The 21,191-nt window shown below is 40.6% G+C and overlaps 3 protein-coding genes across 4 annotated transcripts; 1 reads left to right on the top strand and 2 right to left on the bottom strand.

Annotated features, from left to right (window-relative positions):
• Positions 1 to 516: 516 nt before the first annotated feature.
• fhl2a (four and a half LIM domains 2a) lies at positions 517 to 6,883 on the top strand. The gene is made up of 6 exons (XM_072686078.1): positions 517 to 842; positions 1,912 to 2,088; positions 2,947 to 3,121; positions 4,035 to 4,204; positions 4,487 to 4,673; positions 6,159 to 6,883. The coding sequence occupies exons 2-6, from the start codon at positions 1,933 to 1,935 to the stop codon at positions 6,308 to 6,310; spliced, it is 840 nt and encodes a 279-aa protein (XP_072542179.1). The 5' UTR covers positions 517 to 842; positions 1,912 to 1,932; the 3' UTR covers positions 6,311 to 6,883.
• A 254-nt stretch (positions 6,884 to 7,137) lies between these two features.
• c8h2orf49 (chromosome 8 C2orf49 homolog) lies at positions 7,138 to 11,515 on the bottom strand. Its single transcript, XM_072686080.1, has 4 exons — positions 11,386 to 11,515; positions 9,461 to 9,618; positions 9,003 to 9,360; positions 7,138 to 7,538 (listed from the first exon to the last, which is right to left on the bottom strand). Exons 1-4 carry the CDS (start codon positions 11,512 to 11,514, stop codon positions 7,485 to 7,487), a joined length of 699 nt encoding a protein of 232 aa, XP_072542181.1. The 5' UTR covers position 11,515; the 3' UTR covers positions 7,138 to 7,484.
• A 796-nt stretch (positions 11,516 to 12,311) lies between these two features.
• On the bottom strand, positions 12,312 to 20,938 carry gpr45 (G protein-coupled receptor 45). 2 transcript variants are annotated; one of them, XM_072686076.1, is made up of 3 exons: positions 20,464 to 20,938; positions 14,413 to 14,567; positions 12,312 to 13,881 (listed from the first exon to the last, which is right to left on the bottom strand). In XM_072686076.1, exon 3 carries the CDS (start codon positions 13,764 to 13,766, stop codon positions 12,633 to 12,635), a length of 1,134 nt encoding a protein of 377 aa, XP_072542177.1. In that variant the 5' UTR covers positions 13,767 to 13,881; positions 14,413 to 14,567; positions 20,464 to 20,938; the 3' UTR covers positions 12,312 to 12,632. The 2 variants fall into 2 exon arrangements, with proteins under 2 accessions (XP_072542177.1, XP_072542178.1); XM_072686077.1 differs by lacking the exon at positions 20,464 to 20,938 and adding an exon at positions 16,313 to 20,453.
• Between the last annotated feature and the right edge of the window lie 253 nt (positions 20,939 to 21,191).

Raw genomic sequence — 21,191 nt, 5'->3', positions numbered from 1 at the left:
GGAGCTGGAAGATCAGGGAGGAACAGACATTCTGAAGAAGACACATGCGAGAAAACTGATAATTGTACTGATACTGTATTTAGACAAAGCAGTACTGCCCAGTGGTTGTCATACTAGACAGGCTGTAGGCCGTTGGGTTGATGTAAAACAAATGGCTGGGATACTGAGTGGCTGTACATTTTTGCCATGTGCTGAAGGCCTTAGTAATTCTATCCCCAGGACTTCAGTGTGTGGGAGGGTAAATAGAGAGCGAGGAGGGACGAGGCGGATGAGGAAATATGGCCAAATGACAAGCACATAATTCTGACAAAAGAAAAGGAGACAGAGTGTGAAATAAACTAGTGGAAAATACCAGCCACATCTTTCCAGTTGGAGGAAGAAAGAGAGCATGGATGAGTGAAAGAGCAAAAAGGGCAAAGACAAACAGGAAGGAGTGAAAAAAAAAGGATAAAGGGGGGAGGCAGCAAGCAAGAGAGGGAGACTGCATAAATGAGTGAGGAGAGAGAATTTAGAGAGGGAATTTAGGCAAGTGAGCATGCTTCTCCCAGTTTCCAGCATTCTGCTGCCTTATATGGTCAAACTGTGGAAAGGGATTTGGTAGAGAAGTGCAGCCTTGGCAGCACAGGGCTTCAGTCAGGCTCGCTCAGTGAGAGAGCAGGGCGCTGAGGAGCAGGCCAGCCGCGTGCGGGACACACACACGCCGGGCGGCGCAAAGGCAGCAGGACACACAGCAGGACAGTCAGGACAGCTGGCACCCGACGAGACGCAGTAAAGCGCCACAGGGCTCATGGGAGGGATAAGCAGAGGGGCTTAACAGAGCCGGGACTGAGACAGCTGCAGCCGTGAGTAGTCATTATAGCAGCATGCCAGCGTTCAGCTTTCTCCATCATTCAGCAGGAATCACTCTCTGTCACTGCCCGCCAAGAACCAAACTGTCAGCTTGGGCTTTACCAGGTTTAACACAATTTAAAGACTTTTATAGCGGTCCAACTCTAACCACACAATTTCCAGAAGTTTAATAATGATATTATCTTTTGGAATAGCACTTTTCTCACATATAATACAGTATATAAAAACAAAAATATAAATGCAAAAAGAAAATAATCAAATAAAAATAAAACGCAAAACAAGAAACACAGTAACAATACCACAGTAAAATGAATAATAATAATATTAGAATAGTACTAGAAATTATATAAATAAAATAATGTGAATAAAAAAAGAAAATTGTGCTATAATTACTAAATAAATAAATAATAATAATAATAATAATAATAATAATAAAGTTTTTAAGAAAAAAAGTTTGTAAAAGCACGGCTGCTTCTAAAAAACAGTACTGTGAGTGCGAGATTAGACAAGATACACATACACAAGAATGACACATGCTGTGTATTGACCCCTTTGGCTGTTAAAAATACCCTTGCCAACACACATACACACACACACCTCACAGACACACACCGTATTCCCTTTGTTGACAGATGGAGGTGAGATAAACTGGTTGCTATGATGTGACATAGTAAGGTCAGGAATGCTGCATAGCTAAATGCTCTGCTAGGCTCTGTACTGGCCTCCTGTCCTGCTGCCCTGCATTAAAGGATCTCAAACCTGGGTTTGATGGATAGCCAGACAGTTAAACACAGTGGACTGGTATGCTGAAACTATGGTTACCTCACTGTCTGGCGTTTCCCTGCATTCTTGATGATTTGATTATTTGAACGTGACATTGAGTGTCATACAGAGACAGAGTATGCTGAACTGCTCACTTTCCTGGCAGAATTACGTAACCTCAACAAACAGAAACAGACTCTCTCATTCCACCCAGAACATTCTTAACTTTGCTAATGATTCTGGCACATGAGATGATCTCTCCATCAAACCATTGTCTCACATATCACCTTTTTTGGGCAGGACTAGCAAACAGGAGGGAGGATGACGGAGCGCTACGACTGCCATTACTGTAAGGAGTCCCTGTTTGGGAAGAAGTATGTCCTGCGAGAAGAGAACCCCTACTGTGTGAAGTGCTATGAGAGCCTCTACTCAAACACCTGCGAGGAGTGTAAGAAGCCCATTGGATGCAACAGCAGGGTAATCCAGCGTCTCAATATTAGCAGTAATGTGCATATAGTTTCATAAACTTTTATCTCCAAAATTATACCTTTGGAAAATAAGGGGGAAAGGCCTGTAAAGTGTTTGATCTGATGAGCTACCCTGTATTGTGCCTCATTCAAAAAGCGTTCTGTACTGAAGCCCTCCTTTTCATTTTAAACTGAATACAGAATGAACAGATACATATAAACAAATATACATAAATGTAAAACAAACAAACAAACAAAGACTTTGAAAATGGTGGTTTTTGTAGCTTAGCTTCTATGTGATGAGGTCTGCTGGACTACAAAGGCCCTCAAGGGGATTAGCATAGTCTAACCTAGGATAGATTCTAGGACTGTAAATTTTTGTCATTTGTAAGTCATTTGTAATTATTCTACTCCTACCAGATAGTGTTACTGTCCTCTCTGGCTCCTCTGTGTCCAGTTGGCAGTGTACAGTCTGCTAGGGTTAGCTTTTAGTCTAACATCCTGCCAGCATCATTAGCTTCCCTGCTACACAGCAGCACTCTTTCCAGGTTGCCCATCTATGATCGCTGCTTTAACCAGTCGGCTAGCCTTAGCTTCACTTCCATATTCTCCAGAGAAAGCCGATATGTTTAACCCCCAAAAGGCTTTCACTAGTGGGCTGGGTGGAAAACATAGCCATTAAAGCCAGCATACAATCATAAAAAACAATCTAATTCAACCAACCAAGCGTTTGTGTTTGTTATAGTTTGTCTGTTTGGTTTACTCAGGCCTTTATAAAGATATTACTCTTCAGGCGTCTCTGCAACTGGAAGTCGATGTTCTCAGCCTCTACAGGTAACATGTTCTACTCCTTTCTTGTTTGCAATAGGACCTGTCATATAAGGACCGCCACTGGCATGAGGACTGCTTCCACTGCTTCCAGTGCAAGCGCTCGCTAGTGGACAAACCCTTCTCCACCAAGGATGAGCAGCTGCTGTGCACCGAGTGCTACTCCAACGAGTACTCTTCCAAGTGCCACGAATGCAAGAAGACCATCATGCCTGGTAAGAGACCATTCAGAGTGGGAGTCACACAGATTCTTAGCCTACTGTCTAGCCTTACTGTTATTATAAATGCCTTTTCACAGAATACAGACACTCCTTTTCTAAAAGAAAGCACCAGTTCATCCACCATCATAAGGAAGATGAAGTGCTACCTTCTAGACAGAGAAAATAACCTGAGGCTTATGGAGAGAAGAGACTAATCAAGTGCAGAAATGTAGCTTAATCACTTCAAAGTAGCAAATTACAGCCTTCTAACCTATTGATGCTGAAAATATTATGGATTATTAACAAAATGGTCTATATCATGGAATTTATCACATCATTTGTAAAGCAATGTATTTGCCATCTTTTTATTTAGTTAGCAGTTTCACACTGAAGGAGTGTTAACTTGACTGATCACTCTGGTCTCATTCAGTCCATTACAAAATACACATTCTGCATATTATAAAGAGTTGATATTGTCAAACTAAGCCGGTTTCCCACTATGTTGTGAGAAGCACTCCCCACTCAGAGTGAATAATCTAAGTCCTGCAAGATCTCAGAATTGAGCCAGATGCTTTATAAAACAATGCAGCTTTGTCCTCCATGTATTTACACAATGGCAGTGGGATCTTTTTTTTTTCCTTTGTCGTTCTGGACTGTCTGAGTCAGGAAGGCTCAAAAGATACAAATAAGAGAGAAAGTGACTTGGCAGGGTTCCTTCACAGTGTTCTGTAGTCCATTAATTCTTTAGCATTTCATGGATCACATGAGGAAAGGGCATTTTTAGTATTAAAGAGGTTGATCTGTGGACATCCACATTGCTAAGACTGTCTCAGAAGGTTTAACAAACGTACACATTACAAAACTCTTCATGACATCACACTGATTATTTCCAGGCACTTCCCTAAATCTCTTTGCCATGTTTTGACAGGCTCCAGAAAGATGGAGCATAAGGGTAACAGCTGGCATGAGACGTGCTTCACCTGTAAGCGTTGCCAGCAGCCTATTGGCACCAAGAGCTTCATCCCTAAGGAGAACAATAACTACTGCGTGCCCTGCTATGAGAAGCAGTTCGCCATGCAGTGTGTGCACTGCAAGAAGGTACAGTTTATTTGGAAACATGATCTCTCCCCCCCCCCTACACACTTTGGACTCCCAATGCCTGCCTGAGGTAGTTGCTGAGAATGCACCCTGAAAGCTGTTGTTTCAGGAAATCCATCTGGGTAACAGTAGTGACAGACTGAAAAACACCCAGATTGTTATATACCATCTTATAAGAGCTAAAAATATGTTTGAATTTTAGTGCTAAAGTGAATGCCATGAGATGCACATTGAAGCACTGTGCATATATTTAGGGTTTGCCTCTTTCCCTCTTCTTTTCAGCCCATCACCACTGGAGGAGTAACCTACCATGACCAGCCGTGGCATAAGGACTGCTTCCTGTGTACTGGCTGCAAGCAGCAGCTGTCTGGTCAGCGCTTCACCTCTCGCGATGACTTTGCTTACTGCCTCAACTGCTTCTGCAACCTGTATGCCAAGAAGTGTGCCTCCTGCACCAGCCCTATCAGCGGTACACACACATACACACACATTTATCTACATGCCACCACCAAGACAACCAAGAAACTATCAATTATTCAGGGCCCAGTTTTCCAAAAGCTTTGTAGTGTTGTTTGGATCATGGAAATTGGCAGAGAATTTAGTGAGATGATTGCTCTAATATATAACAATTATCTTTCCTGCCCAGCCCAGTTAAGCTATGCAATGTGATGGGGACATACACACTTAAAAATAAGGCTTCCTAAATGGATCTTTGGCTTGAAAGTCCAGTTGTGGGAAGAACGTTGCATTGTGTGGAGCTTCATAAAACTTTTTGTTTCTGTGGGGGTTGTGCGTGTTGACAAATTAAGTTTCACACATCGACACCCATGCCTGAATTGTACCCATGTTACCATTCCCTTAAACACTCATGTATGCACGTTAAGTGCATAAACGTTGACATATACAATGTACACTCTATGCCCAAATGTTTGTAGACACCTTCTAATAAATGCATGCAGCTACTTTATGTTTGCCAACAGATTTAGACTCTCTGGACCACATAAACACGAACCTATTGGCACCATGCCTACCGTCATGTGTGGCCTAGAGGGGTATAAAGTCCCCCAAAATTGAGTTGTGGAATTGTGTTCTCTGGAATTATGAGCTCTACCCAATACTTTGGGGATGAGGTGGGGTGGTTATCATCCAACACCCTGACCTCACTAACACTCTTGTCCGTGAATGCCCTAGCCAATGCCCGGCATTTTGCAAGGTGCCAATAGGTTCATGTTTTTCTGCTGCAGTCCTCAATTCTATTGGCAATACTTCTCTAGTGTACATTTGCACATCTGTGCCAGCGGTGGGTACAACGTAAATTAGCTAAATGCATTCATTAGAAGGGGTGTCCACAAATATTTGGACATATAGTATACTATCTGTATACTATACTATACTATAGTATCTGTGCTAAAGCTGCTGTTGGTAGAACTGAGGAGAGAGTGGACTTATTTACATATATATATATATATATATATATATATATATATATATATATATATATATAATAAAAGGCTGCAGACCTTGTTTTTTGTACTTTTTTTTGTACTGTTTTGTTTTCTAGCACACCTGATTCAAATCTTCATATGTTTTCAGGTAGGGTTGGGCCACAAGGACTTACTTTAGAAACATCTTGCCTATAATACAAGCAGAAAGAACAGCAAAATGGCAAACTGGGTGTTTCACACGGCAGGACTTTTTAACCCACTAAACCCTGTCCTATTAAATAAAAAAGAATATATTACAATTGTGCCGTCCACAATGTGTTTACACTGTTCAGTCTAGCTTTTTGAAATCCTCCCTCATATTTCCTGATAAGCTGGAGAACAAGCCAAAAGGGAACAACTGTCCAAAAATGTCCCACTGCTCCCCACTTTCTAGATAGGCATGACATTTGGCTTAAAGTAATAGGCTAAAACAATTGCATGTCTTATAACTCTCACCTGTGGTCTTTTAGGCCTTGGAGGGAGCAAGTATATCTCTTTCGAGGAGCGCCAGTGGCACAATGACTGTTTCAACTGCAAGAAGTGCTCCGTGTCTCTGGTGGGTCGAGGTTTCCTGACCGAGAGAGATGACATCCTGTGCCCTGAATGTGGTAAAGACATCTGAGACGCAGAAATTCCAACATAAAGTAAAAGGCAAAATGAAGCAGAATGGGTACATCCTGATGAACCCATATGAATCCTAATCATAGCAAACGATTCTTACACCAGCCATTGCAATGGTGTACATATACAAACAGCAAAGTAAATGTACTTTCTCTCCATTAACAGCTTCAATAGTGGATAAAATATGTGTCACAGATATGTTTTGCCGCAAGTATTTATTTTCTATATAGTGTGAGCAGTAAAAGCTTTATGATGAAACTGATAGACTTAGAAAAGATAACATTAACATTATGAGAACAATTGTAAGACTAGACTGTTATGATGTTGAATATTAATAAGTTAATCTGCTTAAAGATTCTGACGCTGATGTGATTTCGTCAGTCCTGATTTATAAGTTAGCATTTATAGGCGCAGCTCTTGGTTCCTTTTTCCAGTGGCTTTACTGTGGCCTAACACACAGCAACTAATAAGAGTATTAAGCAGAAAGATTCTGTTTGGCATTATATTTGTGAGGATTATCCAATACTGCTTGTGTGTAACCAAGAATACAAATAAAAATAAATCATTAAAACCATTTTAAGCATTCTTTTTCTTCATCACATCACTAAACATCTTACCAAACACCTTAAAAGTGACATGTTTCAAAAATAATATATAGGGAATAGCACCTTCTAGTGTTCATAAATATATATACAGCTTGTTTTGGCAAGAAGAAAAATTCTGTTTAAAAAAATTGGCAAAAAAATGTTGAGTACTCTTGAGGACCCATTTCGAGTCACTTCTGATGTGTCTCATAAACAAATCCTTATATGTTGAAAGGAGATGTGGTGAACACACAGCATTCTTTATTCAGGTAAAAATGACATTGTGACAGTGTTTCCAAAAGGAAGCCATACTCATTGTTCTTTAGGACCACATGGCCTAAGGTTTCATATTCGAGAGAAAGGTCCTTTAACTGGTACACTTCTTGGCATGTGAGGCCCTCAGTGCACATCACAGGTTCTGTGCCTCTGTGGAATAAAGCACACATCCTTATTCCAATGCAGAAGCTCATCACCCCCTTTTATCCCCTTTCCTTGTCATGGGGCACACAGCTGAGACACACACAGCAAACTCAGACCCTCAAAAAGGTAATAGCAGTCCTTCCCACATTGGGCTTCTCAAGGGGCATGAGATCAAGGCCATGTGACATGCTGAATCTTTTTTTTCACCTCAGGTGATTTGAGCTCCTGCAACAGAAAAAAAGGCATTTTTGAGAAGAACAGAGCCATACAAATATACACAGTACTGTGCACAAGCTTTAGGCTTGTAAAGAGTAGAATGGAAAACCTTCATGTCTGGACAGTAAATGTTTATTTACTCAGTAAAACACGAATATAAGAATACATACAAATACCATTCATACTAGAAGCAGTGTCTTCACAGTGTTCAGTACAACATCTCCAAAGCTCTCCTCGTGAGAGTCTAGTAATATTTAGAGTTATGATCCAACACCTGGTTTGGTAAATCAGTGCTTAATGATGTTAAATAAATCAGGTAATGAAATTTAACACATCCATGTATTGTCTGGGGGCATCCAGGAGAAATCTGGACCCAAGTGTTGTTCTTCAAACTAACTCAATATCTCAACTACCTCAAAATGAGAAATTCCTGTTACTATGTACTATATTTATGTTAACTTGTATCTGTTTTAATGTGATCTGCTGTTTTTTTACAAGCTTAGGTGCCTAAACTGTCAGGACAGCACTGTATGTGAAATAGTACCGACTGCAGTTTAATAGCAAAATATCATGCAGGTTTCAATCTTCATATCATGTCTGTCATGACATGGTAAACACTGCTTTCGCAGTGGAAGTGCTTCACAATGCCTTTTTATATAAATGGACTTTATTAAGTGACTGCTCCACAGTGGCACGCCGACAGCGAGTGGTACAAAGCTAGAGTCGTCATTCCCCTCTGGCCCATGGGGCACCGCTGTTATGCTGCTTGGAGGCAGTCAACATGCAGGTACAGCACAATGTGAAGCTACACCTTTACTAAGGCGACTCTATAACATCCCTCAAGGATTCTGAGATGCTAAAACCCTTCGCCCACTGTCACAGTCATATCAGGATATTATTAATATAATATTAACCCTGGTTTGAATTTACCTCAGCCCCGGACATCACAGATTCCATGTGACCGGGTTTGCTGCATAAGTGAGTAAGTAAGCAAGCATACCAGTCAGTTATAGCATGTGGATGGACGTGATTTAACTGATGTCCAAATGGGCATGATAATAGGGTACCCAACAAAGGGTGGTAGCATCTTCTTGGGATGTTTTAGAGCTGCCATAGTGAAGGAAATAGATTTCTGCACATTGAGTGTCACCCAACTGCATAACAGTCATGACCCCTGGGCTCTTCATAACAGAGGGGGGGAAACAACGACTTCAGCTAGTGGCACACATCAATCGTGCCGCTGTGGAGCAGTTAACCTCTATGAACACCTTCCATCACCTAATACAGTCCATGCCACAACGTCTTGCTAGTGTCATCCGAGCCAAGGGTGGTTATTCCCACTATTAGATAGGTGGTCATAATATCCTGATATGACTGAGTACAACCAAAGGTTATTTAAAGAACCCTTTATGCAATCAAACAGATGGTAAGAGGCCTAAACTGATCGTAGATCAGCATTCATGCTGTACTCACAGGGCTTCCAGGCACGCCATCACTTGGTGGTCCACGCTTCAGCTTTGTGCTCATGTTGCTGGAGTCTCCTGAAGAGCTTAGGTTGCCATTGCCTGTAGGACTCTTGGTAGTACCTGAAGCTGACACTGGAGCTTGGGTGGAAGACACAGTGGATGAGGACTGAGAACAGTTTGTTGAGGACCCTGAAAGTTTGCGTATGGGGTTGGTGAGATTAATGCTGGAAGGTGGGGGCTTTAAGCGATCTGTAACTGCAGACGATGTGGAGTCATCAGCCTTCTTCAGTTTAACACTGCCAGTGCTGGTGGAGTTTCCATCAAACACAATCAGCGGCCTTTTCCTGCCACCCTCTGTGCCTGAGCTGTCACAAAGAACAGACAAAGAAGTCGAAGAAGTTCCAAAAACATTCCATGAAAGCTTAAAAGCAGCAAGAGGAAAATGGGTTTCACTGCATCGTTTACCTGTGCACACTAACTGAGCTCTGACGTGCTTTTGTCTTCTCCATTCTTTTCCCCCACCTACTATTGGGGAGTTCTCGCTGTGGTAGAGGAATAACATGCTGGATATACAAATCTGTCAGCTGATCACGATCTTCTTTATCTTCTGTACATATCTTCCTCTGTCAAAGGGAATCCAGAAGTTGGTAACTCACACAACATCTCAAATAGTCAAATAGCTGCATTAAGAAAAATTGTTATATGTAGAAGTACTGGTGCTTTTATAGACCTAGGTAAGACTTTATTAACATACAAGGTCTAGAGCATGGGTGTGGCTGCAAATTTTCATTCTAACATCCCCTAATCAACTGTTAAGACTGGGAAAAGCCAGAGACTACATTAAGTGAGAGGTTTGCCCTGGCTTGTTTGGGATGAAAACCTGCATCCACACTGACCCTTTGCTTAAAGGATTGGACACTATTTGTAAAGAGTACCAGCATTTCATGAAAGCATTTTATATTACATGATATCTATCATAATGATAAACATATTTGTTAGGCATGATAAGCTGGAGCTTATCATAATAACTTCACTAAATCCAACTAAATGAGAAAAAAAGCTCTCTCTATATGGTAAACATTGTAAATGTTGGACAGTGGGGATAGGCAATACCACTAATCTCAGTCTGATCCAATAACAAGTTATGCTAACATTAGTACACAGATCTACTCACGCATGTAAACAGAGAAATTCTTTAGCCGTTCTACAGTGAAGTGGCCTAAAGGTTAGAGCAAAAGCTTGGGACTAGAAAGTTGCTGGTTTGAGCCCCTGAGCTGACAGAAAGAGGGTTTGGGGGTACTGAAGGTACAGCAATATTCCCTCCCTCAACATTTACAGTTGAGTTGTCTTTTAGCAAGGTAGGTAACCCCAGCTGCTCTCTGTGTGTCAAGGTGGCTGCCGACGGGTATGCCAACAATTAAAAAATCAGCTACAGCACAATCTGGTTGATAAGGGGAAAACCGAACCCTCAACGTTATTTGGGTTGAATAGAGCCTGTATGACATGATCGAGATGGCATGACATTACACACTCACTACCATGAACGCAACATGACTAGATGGTGCTGTACTTCCCTAGCACGTCTACCCGATGTCCAGCCCTGCTGACAGCAGTGTGATTGGGTCTGAACTGAGTGAACAGAGCAACTGAATGTAAACCTTGTAACGATAACCGGGTGTAAACCCTGTAACGATAACCAGGTGTAAACCCTGTAACGATAACCAGGTGTAAACACTGTAGTAAACACTGTAACGATAACCGGGTGTAAACACTGTAACGATAACCAGGTGTAAACACTGTAGTAAACACTGTAACGATAACCGGATGTAAACACTGTAACGATAACCAGGTGTAAACACTGTAGTAAACACTGTAACGATAACCGGGTGTAAACACTGTAACGATAACCGGGTGTAAACCCTGTAACGATAACCGGGTGTAAACCCTGTAGTAAACCCTGTAACGATAACCGGGTGTAAACCCTGTAACGATAACCGGGTGTAAACCCTGTAACGATAACCGGGTTTAAACACTGTAGTAAACCCTGTAACGATAACCGGGTGTAAACCCTGTAACGATAACCGGGTGTAAACCCTGTAACGATAACCGGGTGTAAACACTGTAACGATAACCGGGTGTAAACCCTGTAACGATAACCGGGTGTAAACACTGTAACGATAACCGGGTGTAAACACTGTAACGATAACCGGGTGTAAACACTGTAACGATAACCGGGTGTAAACACTGTAACGATAACCGGGTGTAAACACTGGTTCACTGCAGCAGCTCGGTGGTTCCGCCGCCGCTCAGCCGAACAGCGCTGCTCTCATTGATCAGGTTAGCTTAGCCTAACTGTTTAACTACAGCGAAAGAGAAGCAGTTGGTCTGACCTCATGTAACACGAGTTTAATAAAATCTCCCGACAGAAGCTCGGGGTGAAGCAGGAGGTCAGTTTCAGCGACGTTTCCGTCAGACTTTCTCGTCTGTCCACCGTCGCGTCCACCGCTGTAGGCTGCCATCTTTTTCTTTCCACTTCCCACAACACCGGAAAAAGGACTTCAATTTTTTAATCCGGTTACCCACCTCAGACTGGCCACAATAAAGGTCCCTTTTCCACAATACCGTCAGATTTAATGTTTTAAATAAGCGGTTTTCTACTTCATTTATTGAAAACATGTATTGCTACTGATCAGGTATAGGTCACTAGATGTGATGATCTAAGAGGACAAGGGAGTAAATGGGCAAAAATTAAAATGGGTACCTTATTAATTGAACTCCTAGAAATACAACCTCTCATCCTTAGCAAGTTTCTAACCTAGCATAATTAGTATTACAAGTGAAATATCATAAGTTATGCAGTTAATGTTTCAAATTTTTAATTTATTTAAAATAAAGCATTAAAAGCAGAAAATACTGGCATTGAAGACAGATGGTCATTCCAGTTGAACAGACAATTAGTGAGTCACATAAACAAATCCTAAGTGAAAATGACAAACTTTTACAAGGGAAGGGTAAAAGAGCATTTCTACCGGTCCATCCATGGTGAAATTTTGGAACAATGTAAAGAGAACCATTTCCAGATAAAGATTATGTCAAAACATGAAAAATGAAAAGAAGGTATGTTTTTGCATGACAATAATGTAGTGTATATATATATATATATATATATATATATATATATATATATATATATAAATATGTATATATGTATGTATGAATGTATATCTGTGTAAAGGTTTAGAATTCCTATTTTTAAATGAACACTTAAAGGCAAATCATATGATTTATTGTCAAACAACAGTACATACAGCTCTTACTGATGATTTTAAATAAAAATATATAAAACAATAAACTCTGCTTAAAAACAAATAATTTTATTGGTTTGATAAAGAAAGTATCAGATAAGTAACTTCAGTGTAAGTTCAAACTTCATCAGATGGTTTTATTTGCCAACCGTCCTTGAACAAACATGTTTTCTGTTAGCCAGTATTTCAAAATACATTTAAAGTATATTACTTACATTACTTACATACTGACCAGTAACTGCAAAATGACTTACATGAAAAATTGCACAGCGTTTTCCCAATATATCCCCTAAATATCTCTGAAAGTTTTGTAGGAATTTTTGGGCTAAATTCTAAACTGAAGACTGGGTCTCACTGCTACACACATAAATATTGCTGGGTCTTATCCGCCTGCGGCTTCGCCCAGGAACTTTAGGGAATAACCTGCAGGTCTTTGGCATAAAGTCCAAACAGGCCTCCCGGAACTTGCGGATCCTCCAGCAGTAAATGACAGGGTTGAAGACAGCTTTTAGGTAACTAAGCCACAGGGCTCCCACGCTGACTGGATAAAACACTGGGCTGAAGTAGAACTGCCGGCTGAAGACTGCCAGCAGGCTCACCACCGTGTGAGGCAGCCAGCACACAGAAAAACCAATGAAGAGAATGAGGATAGTGGTGAAGGCCCTGGTCTTGAAGCTCATGTCCACATTCACCTGTGGCGGGCGCTGCAGACCTGTCAGACCCAGCTTGCTGACATGGTTGAGTCCAACGCTGCCTTCGGTGGCATGGTTGTGGATCCGCAGCGCGTTTCTCCTCACTGTGTTCAGAATGCACAGATAAGAGTACAACATGACACTAAATGGCACAAAGAAAACAGCCACTGCTAACAGCACAGTGTAGCCCCGGTCGGCCAGTGAGTCACTGTATCCCAGGATGCACTGGGGTGGCACCCGCTCTGCCATGCCTGCTGTCCTCCAGCCCACCACAGATGGAAGGGATACACAGAAAGACAGTGCCCATGATGCTGCGATTAGAATTTTGGCCCGGTGTGGCGTTAGCTTGTCCTGCCTCTGCACAATGATCAGAAAGCGGTCCACGCTGATAATGAGCAGAATGGATACGCCCTCCAGGACAAAGAGCCAGTAGAGCATGACCGAGGCTCGACAGAATGCTGTACCAAAACTCCAGTCCGTGGCTGCCAAAGTGACAGCAGTAAAAGGCATACACAGCAGCGAGAGCATGATGTCCGAGAAGGCCAGCGTGGCCAGAAGCAGATTGATGGCCGAGCGCATCGCTGGCTTCTGATAGACAATCAAGCACACGATGGAATTACCCAGGAAACCAATGGTGATCATGAATATCATGATGGCAGCCAGGGCCACCCTGAGCACGGCAGGCATAAGAGCAGTCTCGACATCCTGCAGCTCGTCCTCAATTGGCTCCAGCAGGCCACATCCTTCCAGAGAGCTAGCATTACACAAGGACATGGTAGCGAAGTCCACAGAAGGCAATGTCAGTCCATGCCTAAAGAGTCCACTCTACTCCTTCACCTTGGTCTTGTTAGTGCCTCTTTGGTCGATCACTGTCTACAGCTTACATAACCTAGAAGAAAAGAGTGAGTGAGGCATATGGATGCTGTAACAGTGCTCTGGATAACCTGAGCGTAAATGCAGCAATTGCCATCTAACACACAGAATAAAGCACATTTCATCATGCAAGGTGTGAACTGGTACGCCAGAGTGTTAAGAGGACATGTGAGGTAGGATTTAAGGCGGAATCCAATCCAATGGGCTGACGTTTCTCTGACGCTCATGGAGAATTACATAATTAGTCAAGCAGATGCTCAGAGTGAAGTGCGCAGAGAGAGAAATGTCGAAATCTAAATGTTTAACTGGTCTGACTGTCTGATTCGTAACATACTGTTTTCAGAGGAACAGAGGAAAAGAACTGTACACTGCGTTTGTACTGTACTGTGCCGTACGGTACTGCACTATACGCTTTCCAATGCCATATGCTCATAACTAAAAGACTGATATTAAAAAATAGGCGATGCCTTCCCACTAAACACACAAAAGATCGCAGCACCATCAGTTCCTGTCTTAGATAAAAGATGAGTGTTCAAAGTATGCTCACCCCTGGGATGCTGCAGTTGCCATGGTTACTGCAGGCTGTTCTTTGTGGAGGACAGGGTCGGGTGTTTAGTGCAAAGGATAAATTCACCACAATTCGTCCAAGACCTTCGATCTTACATGCATGGTCAGACACATGTAGGTGCATTTTCCAAGAACCTGCAACACACAGTAAAATGTAAGCTGGTAATGTACAGGTTTTCTCTTCTATGTGAAACCTGGTCTTGCAGGCTTTCCCAGGTTAATAACATATGAAATTAGGTAGTGCAAGATAGGTCTGTCATAATGTTTTATTTGTTGTTGTTGGACATCTCCCTGGACTGTGAAAATCAAACTTGAAAATGTACACATCTGGTAGACATGGACACTGAATAAGTCATTGTGAGTACATTTTGCCACCCTCTAATCAACTGAACTAGATTTTGAAGAAGAATGTTTCATTTGTGAAGGACAGTGTCTGTGTCTGTTTGCTCTCTTCCAAGGACCTACATAAGAATCCTCCATACACAGAAGCCTTAGCAACCAGGCCATCAACTACGTAGCAACAAGACAATCCCTTCTGCCAGAGGAAGCATCCATGCCCCCCCTCCCCCCTTGCAGGGTAACAGTGACCTGTTTTGTAAGTGATCTTTGTATTACAGAATTATGACACACAATCATTAGCTAGGAGATCATACCCTCATGTTTAACTGTCAACTAAATAATTCACAATTTTTTCTTTTGTAGATGATCTGGTCAATACCTTTTTATGCTGTTTTACTGCTTGATTCTTTCTCAAACCCAATTACAGTTTTGTATTAATGACGTATCACAGTTCCCTTTAAAACAAACAAACAAAAAATCTGTGACATACTTTAGTCAAAATACCACATGGATCCAGCACCACATCACCCATTTCACCCTGTCTGAACAACTCTGTTCAGAATGGCTATTTTGAGTGCCTGTTCCCACCCCATCCTCCACCATTTTTCATTACTCCTCTCAGATATGAAGGTTTTAGTTTAGGTTAAGTTTACTTTTTTAGTTCTGCCCCTGTTTGTACTAGTTAGCTAACGTTTACTTCACCTTGAGTTCGCATCTCTCTCTTTCTCGGTTGCTTGCTCTCCATGTCTCCTCCGCTTCTAGCACCTGTTCTGCCTTTTCAGTTTGTGTTAATCATAAATAATGTTCTTCTGTTTGTAAAATGAACTTGATTAAAGCCTCAACATTTTGAGATGACACCATGTATGTTCAACCACTTTCTCCATTAACTATTTTACACACACTCCCTTTCCTAGCCATAGTCTGCTGTATCTTTCTGTCCGTCCTTTTTATTGTTCTACTATAGCTTTTATTGTTCTACTATACTATATCAGACTCAATTGCTCAAGCAGAGGCCAATATAATTGTAATGTGCCCGCATGTGACATAAGAAAGGACCTAGACAGCCCACAAAACTGAAAAAAAAAAACTTGTTGACTAAAAAAATGAGCTTACATAAGCTTTAAACTCTCTAATGCATGGTTTCCACAGACTTCTGTAACTTTGTGTGAACAAATACTGTAAATATGTTTGTTACATTTTAACATTAAAAATATATTTTATATTAATATATATAATATAATATATTAATATATAATATAATACATAATATAATATATATAATATAATATAATATATAATATTATATAATATATTAATATATGATATATTAATAATTTACACTGTACAAAACTGGAACATAGTGAAACTAGATTATACTAAATATATTTTATGTAATGTAATATGTTGGCAGTGCTGTAAACCTGTTTGTAGGTTTAATGTCAGGACTACGGGTTGTAGATTTTTTAGTTTGTGGCTTTAAAAGGATAAAAACCATTTACTCTTTTGGTTGGAAGAAAATGTTTGCATGAGGGGTAGCTTACGACCAAGCAGACCTCTCCAAGCCCTGAGATCCTCTCCTGCAGTGATTACTAAAACTCTAGAGCTCTTGTCCAGTTCCGCAAGAGCTAGAATTAGCATAACACATGCATCCATCTACAACTAGCGAGACTCATCAGCATTACCCCACTCAGACACACACACACACACAAACAGTGGTACATATATTATTAGTGTTCACACATGCAACCCATGTGTGCTTCTTCTCAGTTTAGTGGAGAGTGGGGAACACCCTAACCCTCTTCTGTTTTTACGAAATACTTTTAAAAGTATATAAGCAAAATTAATAATAGTCTGATAAACTGATACAAAGACAATTATTGCAATACAATTCTATGTTGTTTGAGACAAATACACAAAAATTTTGATAATATCCAAATAAACATAATCAGCAACAAGAGGCTGTGTCCACGCTACTGACAGATTGATTTCTGACCACAAAGTAGACTGGCAAATGATTTATTTTATTTATTTTTTTTATGGTATCTATAGTATGTTTGTGATGTATCTGTGGATTAAACTTCCAAACAATGAATTTTTCTTTAATGGGTGATTTCTTTGTTTCTCTGATAAGTAATCATCTAGGCAGGTTCACAACAATTAGGTAGCTATTCTAGATACTCTAGATTCACCCTAATGATAACTTTTTCATCAGGTGTTGTTTAATTACTAAGTGTGTAATTAACAGATTTACAACGATACTACTTTATTCAGCCTCTAGTGGCTGTAATATATGTAACATGGGAAAAAAAAACTCCCCATTAAAACCTTTGTATTTTTTTAAACATTTTTAAACATATAGATATGAAGAGGTGGAGGTAACATAACTAAACAAATGAAAAATCTGTGTTAAATGTCATTAATAGAAAGGAACAAATTCTTATAAGGAAAAAGTTAGGACACCCTCAATTAGACGACTTCCTATAACTGCCTCCTTTACTAATTTAGTCTGATGTTTGAGAGTTTTACATGCACAGCAGTTTCAGATCACTGCACATCATCTCAACAGAATTAAGATCACTTTTATTTGTTTCATTTTAAAATTGCGTCTATCTCTAGACATTGTTTGATTGAAGATCAAATGTCTATATGAAAAAACTGAAAAAAAGATTTAATGGGTTGTTCTAATTTTCTCACATAAATGAAGCACTGTTTAGAAGAACATGAACAATTAGCAGGCTAAAATACAGCCTCCACATGTATAAGTATTACAAATACAGCTGGTGCAGTGTTGCAAGCAATTGGACATGTCTACTTGCAGCTCAGCTTTGCTGCATCCTGTTGCTTTCGTTGGAGAGCTCTGGCACATTCTGCAGTGCATGATGGGCTGCGGTGGGGTGAAGTCTGCCTCGGCATGGACGAGGGTGGATTAGTTTTGGCATGGGCGCCAAACATTAACCTTTCTCTTAGGGTAGAGAATGGTAATTAGGGCTACCTTCTGATGTCTATTATGAAAACTATAAACACAAGTGAGGAGAGAGATCAGATATGGTGGAATGTGACCAGAGCAAAATGCAAGTGGATTCGTACAGTCAATGAGAAAATCCATATCCCCTTAATATACAGTAATGTGTTTCTCTTTCAACATGAATTTAAGTTAGAAAACCTGTCTAGAGTTTTACAAACTGATTGTTTTTCATTGCTAATGCTGCATTGCGTTAACCTCAGAAGTTGGAGCTGGGAATGACATCAGGCCCAAGTTGGCCATGTTCCAGTTAAACATTTTGATAATTGTACACTATTTCAAAACAGGTTAGCATTGTTAGAATTGCTAGCATTGTTAGCGATGCTAGTTGATAAAAATGTATTATACAGTATTTTGCACATCCAAATATAATGGAAGCATGTCCACAAATAGATGTTGGTGTCTGGGTAAGGCAAGGAGCAATCTAGAAGTTTACTGACCCTTGCAGACTTTTTAAATTTATACAAAAGAATTCTGGTCAGAAACAAACACAAACAACCACACATACACTGTATATATATTTATATTTATGGCAACATGGCGTCTGAGCTGGTAGAAGACAGAAACAGAGGCCGTGATGCTATGAATATATATACTAGTTGAAATGTCCTACATGGAACTTGGAAAATCCGGCATCCAAGTTCAATTGGAATGCAGCATAACTATGGGGCATAACTATGGTGATAGTTTTATTGTTTGCGCTCCCACCCTGTCCGGCTTGATTTTCTTATTAACGTTGTTTGCTGCTGGAAACACAGGTTACATTTTCATGTGTAGCAGAGATGTTGATTGGTTTCTTGTATGAACACATTATTCATCTTCTTTTTTTTAGTTTAGCAAAAATGTTTTATGTTATGTTTTGTCCTCTCTCTCTCTCTCTGTGTCTCTTTGTCTCTCTATCTCTCTCTTTCTCTCTTATATCTGATGAGGAATATTCTGAATCAGATTACAGTTTACTAGGAAACATCGATAAATCTTTTAATTAATAATAATAAATAATAGCATACATTTAGCAGTTCAGTCAGAAACAGTCCAAAAGTGAATGAAATTTGATTTTAGATACACTTTTTTAAAGGTTACATTAACTCTGTCGTATACACACACACACACACACACACACACACACACACACACACATTTAAACATTAGAATATACATTGTATATAGCTACTTAAATCATTGCCTTATCACATACTCATTTGTTACTAAGATTGCTCAGATCTGTCCGTCTGTGGAAGTGAAGAGGTTGATTTTCTTCTCTTCATAACTGCATGAAGAAAAAGAAACTGTAGTAGAAAGCTGCACTCACACACAGATCTGCCTCGGTCTCTTCAGACAGATCCATTTGCAGCGGTTTGCTGAGGGCATGAATTAATGTCTCCTTTATGCCATATGAATCAAATCTTACAACTAGCAGGATTTGTACCACGCAGCTGCCGGTAATATTCAGAGTGGTCACCAAAACTACCTCACAGCAATCTCACAGAAAAACGAATGCCTGGCAGTGATTTTTGTCACTGTAGATTTAATGAACTTATAATGAGCTCATTTACTAGAAGTGATTCTCAGCTTGCTTTCAGCATCACTTCCCTGTTTTACCACCTTCTAAAGTGCACTGGCTTGGTCTAAATCCATATGGTTGCCATGTAGCCAATGTTTGCTTATAGGTAACGCTCAGTGGCAGATAGATGATACATTATGACCACTCCTATTTACATTTTCATTACAGGTCAAAATGTGAGTAAAATCACACCCACAGCGGTTTCTCATCAACCAAATGATATTAAATAATATAAAGATGTACAGAATCTAAAACTTTTAGTCTTCCTTTGTAATTTAGGTTTAAAGTCCATGTTTTGTAACAGTTCTGTTTGTTGTTCTGTCAGTATAAATACTATCTAAAGTACTATACTGTCAGTATATAATATCTATTATTATTATTATATATTTGTTATTTATTTTTTATTTACTTGTATATTTTGAAGTACTGTAAATGTATGCTAAAGGTATAACATGCTCCGTAAGGTATAGTTGTGTACCTTAAATGTGTTAAAAGTATTACACTACATATTTACATCTTTATGTACAATTATATTCTCTAACTAAAAGTACTAAAGACGTACCTTTGAGGGTACTATCCCAGTGAGGGTATGGTAGTTTCCTTTTGTTTTCTGAGGCTGTATAATGCAGCAGTGCATCATTAGTATCAGTAATGTATAATAATGCTAACAATGTATCAGTTATATATGTATATATATTGTGTTCCTGCCTGAATCATGTTCCTGTGTCCGAATCCCAAGAGTATCCGTATGCCAACCCTAGACAGGGATCATTTCACAAGCATACAAGTGGTTCTTTGAGTTCTCGTGGTTCTGTTTAATGATAGAACCAACCGAACCCCGTCTTAAGAGCAAATGTATGATGGTCCCGATGCTTCCGTTGTGTAAATGTAGTCTATTATTAGCCGTGTCAGTGCGTCAGTGATGTGGGTGCATAGGCTTAGCCTGTATCATCGCATCATTTACATCAGCATCTAATTGCTCCATGTTCATCTTGCGCTCCCTCGCAGAACCAACGCAGTGGTTCTGCTTCATGCTGCTCTGCTTCTCGCCCCCGGTGTCGGATCAACACGACCGAGTCTGCTGTTGTAAGGAATGAAGCACGCGTTACCTGCTCGGCCAGAGGTGTAGAAGCAGCGGAGAGCTCGCGTGCTGTCCGCGTGCATCCAAGCTCAAAGCTGAAGAACATCTCTCGCGCGTCTCTTTTACAGCAGACGCGGCGCAGCGCGCGCGGCGAGCCGGATCCACTCCACTGCACGACGCTGGGCGCGACTCACGTGCGTGGCGGTGGTACAGCGAAGAGCGTCTTCCATCCTCATGTCCATGTTGGACCATCTCGAATAGGCTCCGCTGTTTTAATTGGCTGATTTCTCAGTCATTTGATTGGCTGATTTTGATTCCAGTTGGTCAGTTCGTGAATTCGGAGGGTGTGTTTAAAGGGGCTAGATTGCACAAAGTAGCAGGAACACTGCATTTCATACGATTTCTAGGTAGAAACCCCCTCACAAACATGCAGCGTAATGCCTTACATTGGTTAATATGGGTGTGGTAGCCGCGTCTGCGCCACCGGAGGACTGTGGACACGTCCTAACCCTTCAGAAAACACTCCAGGAATCTGTACTCCTTCTCCCACGTGTCGTTACACTCTTTGACGCGAAATGGCACGCGGAGGGAACTCCTGTAACAGGCCAAGACCTCGTTACAAATCCCTCTCCTCACTGTGTGTGTTTGTCAGGTAGAGAGGATCTATACAGTACCATATGTATGTATACCACACATTACTACCGCACAGTAATTATTTTAGGGCTGGTAGAAAGACAGTGCCACTGGCCCTAAGCA

Source organism: Salminus brasiliensis, chromosome 8 (genome assembly GCF_030463535.1).
Source record: "Salminus brasiliensis chromosome 8, fSalBra1.hap2, whole genome shotgun sequence".
NCBI lineage: Eukaryota > Metazoa > Chordata > Actinopteri > Characiformes > Bryconidae > Salminus > Salminus brasiliensis.
Note: the sequence above shows the minus strand (reverse complement) of the source record. Positions and strands in the feature narration are given on the sequence as shown.